This window comes from Nansenia antarctica, assembly GCF_963989245.1.
Source record: "Nansenia antarctica genome assembly, chromosome: 1".
Taxonomy (NCBI): domain Eukaryota; kingdom Metazoa; phylum Chordata; class Actinopteri; order Argentiniformes; family Microstomatidae; genus Nansenia; species Nansenia antarctica.
In genome coordinates this window covers 48,152,768-48,158,909 of record NC_137674.1, presented here as the reverse complement: position 1 = coordinate 48,158,909, position 6,142 = coordinate 48,152,768, and the positions used below count along the sequence as shown (strand labels likewise).

General features: G+C 44.4%; 1 protein-coding gene across 1 annotated transcript; it reads right to left on the bottom strand.

Annotated features, from left to right (window-relative positions):
* Positions 1 to 2,175: 2,175 nt before the first annotated feature.
* cfl2 (cofilin 2 (muscle)) lies at positions 2,176 to 6,092 on the bottom strand. Its single transcript, XM_080530825.1, has 4 exons — positions 5,991 to 6,092; positions 4,391 to 4,701; positions 3,930 to 4,006; positions 2,176 to 3,167 (listed from the first exon to the last, which is right to left on the bottom strand). Exons 1-4 carry the CDS (start codon positions 5,991 to 5,993, stop codon positions 3,055 to 3,057), a joined length of 504 nt encoding a protein of 167 aa, XP_080386951.1. The 5' UTR covers positions 5,994 to 6,092; the 3' UTR covers positions 2,176 to 3,054.
* Between the last annotated feature and the right edge of the window lie 50 nt (positions 6,093 to 6,142).

The following is a 6,142-nucleotide window of genomic DNA, read 5'->3' as shown; positions in this document are numbered from 1 at the left end:
ACACAGCACCACTTCAGGGCCTAATATTTCAAAAACTGTTCACCTGGATCAGTTCGAACTGGCTGATTTCCTCTATACTGCCCAAGATCTGCCAGATAGATCTGATCCTGGATCGCCAAAAAGAATCGGGATCATTCGGATCTAGATGAAAGGTTTTAAAATGCTGGGCCCGGGGGGGAGCACAACAGACCAGGGGAGGCTGGTGGAGGTAGAAATTTAAGGCTCATTGGAGTGCAAACACATGTGTTTGTTACCATTCCTTACTCCATTCTGTGCATTATAATGAGCCCATCTGATTTGTACCTCAACCAGCCTCAACTGTAACACAGAGAGGGAGAATCTATGGAGTGTACTGCTGAAAGAGAGAGGAAATCACCTATTATACAACTTAATTGGCTCGATAATTAAATAAGTATAGGCTGTTCCTATAGGCCAACAAAGTTGTATGCCGAAAGATAGGTTGCATCTATCATAGTGAGCCTTTGTATCATGAGAAAAGGAATAGGGACGTAGTAAAGTGTGTAGGGGAAGTGTTCGAAAAGTTATCTGATAATCTATCTCTGATAGATTGTCTGTATATATCACACTGTATATCTGTTCATACTTTTATGGTTTTTGCACTATGCATTATTTGGTCAGATGCCAAACTGAGTTTCGTTGTCATTGTACTTTGTAAATTCAATTTAATCTGAATCCGAATCTGATAATACATGAAACCTTACAATCATGTTATGGGAGAAGCTCTATCGCAAGAGGTCAGTTTCATAACCAGGACTAGAAAGTTCCTACCCAGCTATAGGGGACTGGGTTACTGTTACAGAAGCTCACAGTGACTATGGACAGCAATGTATGGCTCACAAGGTCAATAGTTACACTATGGGTTTTAGAAGTATATTCTGTGTGAGTAACAATTGCACCAACATACACGTCAGCCAGGGGAGGTTGGTGGAAGTATAAATCTTGTGTTTGATACCATTCTTCACAATGAGCCTGACTGTCCATGTCTACCTCCACCAGCGTCAACTGACATAGCATATACCTCAGCTGTTATAATGACTGAGCCATATGGTTAGACAGAGCTCCCAACCAGGACTTCACAACATCTTCTGGTTGGAGCGCTTCGGTGTGGTGTTTGTACACGTGCTGTTCCCTTAGCTGTTCTGTTCTAGAAGTGTGTAAGCATTCTTTGCTGTGTGTGTGTGTGTGTGTGTGTCTGTGTGTGTCAGTGTATTACTGGCTGCTGCATTGGGCTTCCCTTCCCCTGCTCTCTGGAAGCTTGTCTAGTTTTGCCATTTGTGGACAACGATGACAAGACACAAAAGCATGTGTTGGCCATAAATAGCTGGGAGCAGCAGAGGATAGCTCACCGACAGCAGATCAGATTCTCTACAGGGAGAAGCGGCAGGCCCTGCCTCTGGCCCCAAGCCCAGCTCCACTGGAAGCCCCCAGAGTGAGGCACCAACCAATGAACGCCATCGAAACACTGCACTCTGACCAGAGCTTCCTATTACCTCTTCAGTGTTCCAGAGGTGAAGCTGCCCCTGGGCACTGATCTAGTATCAGCTGACACTCCCCAAAGACTAACCTCTAGTCTGAACTGTTAGAAAGGTAAGCTAAACTGACTGCCTTTTACCCTACCGATAGGCAAGGGGACAGGCTCAAGTCATGGGGTGAATCTCAAAAGCTTTTCTTTGATTCCTTGCATCCTCTCTCCTCCTTCTCAAAATGCATTTGGAGGAAATGGTCCAAGGGGTGGCACTATAGGTTTTCTCCTCTTGTGCTTTTTGAGAAGACGGTGAGGAGAGAGGAAGCAAGGAAAGAGTTAAGAGATTCACCCTCCTGATGAACAGATTCATGACAGACAGACAGAAAGGCAGACCAGTCCAGACAGAGACAGACAGGCCAAGCAAACAGAAAGGCAGGCAGGCAGACAGACAGACAGACAGAGACAGACAGACAGTCAGAGACAGACAGACAGACAGACAGACAGGCCAAGCAAACAGAAAGGCAGGCAGGCAGACAGACAGACAGACAGACAGAGACAGACTCAGATGACACCTGTTTCTCTGCCACAAGGTTTTATTGCAAAGTGTGGCAAACCCCTCCTCATCCAAACTCCAATCTCAAAAACAATGTTCCACTTAAGGCTCTGAATGCATATAATAATGTATTGCCATTGGATATATTTGAATTCTCTCTTTTTTTTTAAGTGTTAAAAAAAAACTGCAAGCACCACCCCACTCCTATAGCTCTGTGGTGAGTCTGTACTGTACATTCAAATGAAGGTAAGGCAGCAACTGAACAGTTTAGGTCTCCACCTGTTCTCGTCCATATGCACAACAGGAATGGAAACTGAGGTAACGTCTATCTAGGTGACATAAATACAGATAGTCTCTTTATAATTATTCTCGACCTTTTTGTCTCAACTTGTAGTGTATAAACAAAAAAAGTGCTTAGTAACGCATAGTATTCTATACCACGTGTTTTGCCATGCCGAATAACATATCAGATAAAAAGATAGAACAGTTCAAATAAATAAGTCATATGAAAAACCTCATGAGTGCAAAATACTTGCTATTACTTCTACCCTGGGCACTTGATCAAGGCGTTATAGAAAGCATTCACATCTTGTCCTACGCTACCGAACATGTTTTAATCACCACTGTTTTAAGTGGCAAAGGATAGAAACAGTGATGAACTTATTTTTGCGCTTATCATGGGAGTGTTGCATTCATCTCAGGTAGCTGTGACACTGTTCGTATTGGTTTGGCAAAACACGCCACGTGAGAACATTCCTTCAAGGTTGTTTTTCTTCCCCCCCCCCCAAAATAAAAAACTAACCGGATGTGAAAGTCAATTGGCTGGCTGGGTGACAATAACTGGTAGGCTTTTTTGCATATATTATGTTACTGAGATCTTCTTCATGTGGAAAAAAATAAACAACAAACAGACAAAAAAAAACTAAAGCTATTCCTTTAGGATCAAATGATATAGACACAGCTGCTAGGGATGAAAGCTCCTGGCATCCAGATGGCACGACGGCTTCCTGTCCGTTTACAACGGTCTCCCCTCCAGTGACACCACCACGTTGCCCCCCAACTTGTCTGCCAGGGTCGAGCGGTCCTGAATGTCGTCCAATCCGTTCACTTGCCATTCGTGTTTGATACCTGGAAAACAAAGGGAGTGGAATAGTTGATTCTAATGTCATTTAAGTCCTGTATTGTTGTTCACTTTCTGAATACCAAATAAGACGATTCCAATACCCTGTTCTGAGAGGCAGCGGAGGCTGGTGGACGTCGAAATCGGAGGATAGGCTCATTGTAAATGCATGGAATGGAATGCTGAATGGTATCAAGTTTGATACCATTCCTCAATTCATTCCATACATTACAATGAAACAGTCCTCCGGTTTCTTCCTCCACCAGCCTCCCCTAATCAGTGGTCATACTACCAAGCATTCTTAACTATAGTTACTCATTCTTCAGGGAGGCCCCAAACCTAGTCCAAACCCAACCATACTGCCTCGCAATAGTGTAATAACAGATATGAGAATTTGTTCCGTTGGGAAATCGGTCATAGAGGTTCAGATTCAATTATGTTTTTTAATTAGCCATACAGTCATGACACTATACTACAAATATAGATTAACATAAATTGCATTTAACCAAGAAGTTAAAACAGCAATGGAAGGTTCTTAGGACACTGCTTGCATCAACAGATAATATATCACTGAACACAAGACAGTTACAGTAGGCTATGTGACACTGGGTCAAATCAAATCAAAGTTGTATTTCTCACATGCACAGGATACAGGATGTAAACGGTACATTGACATGTACCTGTGTAATCTCAGTGTAATCTCAAGGAGAAAAAAAAGGAATAAAACTTCTGCTGTTATGACATGATATGACAGTTCCGTTTGTACTGACCTGTGAACTTCTTTTTAATGGCATCTTTAGAGCTAGCATAGATCATCTTGCTTTTCAATGGAGCACCCTCAGGGGCCCTGGAATGAGGAGGCAGGATTATTTCAACGGTATTTCACAAATCATCTGACATTTCCTCTTCCCATATTTTGCCGGTCCTTGGTATAAAAGCTCTTAACAAGGACCGCTTATATGACTTAAGTTGTTAGACACTATCTCCTAAGCAACCAGACAAGCTGTTGACAACACTGATCTACGCAAACATTAGTCAATGTAGCAATCAAGGGTTCAAATTACATATTGACTCTTGGGGGTCTCCAATAACTCTTTGGAAGTAGTCCAACATAGAGCATTTAGACCTTTTTGTGTGTGTGTGTGTGTGTGTGGGGGGCTACAACGATATTTCCATCAAACTAAAGTCACAACACACCCTTCCTAACTAAAGCAACAACCAAGAAACATACCAAAATATAAATACCAAGTCTTCTTTCTTCGATTCTTTCGTTTCGTACGTGGCATCGTAGAGGCCGTATCTGCAGTCATTGGAAGGTAGGAGCTTGACGAAGCTTCCGTAAGGGTCGTCCACTCCTCCTTCCCCGATGTCCCCCACCAAGACCTGCTTGCCCTCCTCCACGATGATCTTCCTCTTGTCGTCGCTCAGACAGAACAGCACCCCCTTCTTACGCTTTTTCACGTCCTCTGTGGAGGAGGACTTCCTCACTTTCATGTCGTTGAACACCTTGATGACTTCCTCGTTGACAGTGACGCCAGAGGCCTAAGAGGGAGAGAAGGGGAACAGAGAGGTCCACTCAAGGTGTACATCGAAAGCAGGGGAGGCTCGTGGAGGCAGACATCGGAGGACGGGCTCATTGTATCATTCCATCATCATGCCTAAAAACAAGCCTGTCCTCCAATTTCTACCTGCACTAGCCTCCACTGATCGAAAGCCACTTTCAAAGGCCCAATAGAGAACATCTCTGCTACTCTGTATAGCAGAGGGACAGGGCACAATATCAGCCCTGAAGTCCACACTGCAGCCACCGCTACCCTGAGGCCTTATGATGAGGACACCGCCTGCCCTGGACAAAGGCAACAGGCCAGTTTACAGCATTAGCATAAGGAATGGAATAGCCTGCCAGCATGTGAGGTGACTCTGACAGCTGTATTTGGTAATAAATAGCTTACACACCTTTTCACTTACGCGTGAGTCATTTTTTGACACATACACTATAGACAGCAATGACTGCATTGATCTCCCCCTCTACTCATTCAGGGGTGAATCAACATTGTTTAGAGGTTGAGACACAGGAATGAACACACACACACACACACACACACCTGCTGACTCACTTGCTTGCTTCACAGAGGTAGTCGGCCAGCTGACATTAACCTTATCTCTATTGAAGATGACAATCACAGCAGCTTAAGCGAGTGAGCAATAGGACATTCCAACATCGGGCTATCTACCTAGTGAGCTGTTCTGTGTCAGTGTGCGAGAGGTGGAACGGGAGCTCACAGTCACTCAGCCCGACATGTGTCAAAGCGGCCCGCAAGAGAATCTTCTCTGACAGTGACACAAGCTTAGAAATCCGCATGGGTGTAGTCCTGACCACTTCACACTGGCTAGCAAGCAAGCAGGCTAACAACTGTCTCCCAATCACAAGATAACTTTACCTAGCGGCTAGTGTGACCACATCCATTCCTAGTAACCCGACGGTAGAAGCATGATACAAAGTTAAGAGAGTGATTACCGTTAGATCAGGACTGCGGCTATAATTAGGTTAAAATGGCCGCCTAAGGCTACGAGGCCTGGCGATCCTAAATTGGAACTAATTTCATAAACTAAATCACATATATTCAACAGTATGAAACAGACATTAGACAGCACATCACAATGTAAGGGTTCACTATAACTGGCAATATAATCGTTGGTTATTGCGCTAGCAGGCGCGCCGCTAACTTACTACTAGCACTACAGTCGGACAGACGCCAAATGCCGACAAAGTTGTAAAAAGTTAAATCTGTCCACCGCAACTAAACAGCTATGACAAGTAGTAGTCTTACCATGTTGTCCGATCGTCGGTGAGTTGAGGTTTTCTGTTACAATAGAGAATTGAAGGGCCAGAGAGGTATGAGGGAATGTGGGCGACCGGCCGGGTGTATGGGAGAGAGGGAGAAAGGGGGAGGCGAGGGGCGCACGGGAATGGGCCAGGGGC

Bases quoted from the DNA above. Each gene is read 5' to 3' on its own strand.
- cfl2 (XM_080530825.1), bottom strand. The intron at 4,007-4,390 runs GTATGTTTCTTG...TCCTCATTCCAG, and splicing joins GACTTGGTATTTATATTTTG to GGCCCCTGAGGGTGCTCCAT. The intron at 3,168-3,929 runs GTCAGTACAAAC...TTTGTTTTCCAG, and splicing joins CATTAAAAAGAAGTTCACAG to GTATCAAACACGAATGGCAA.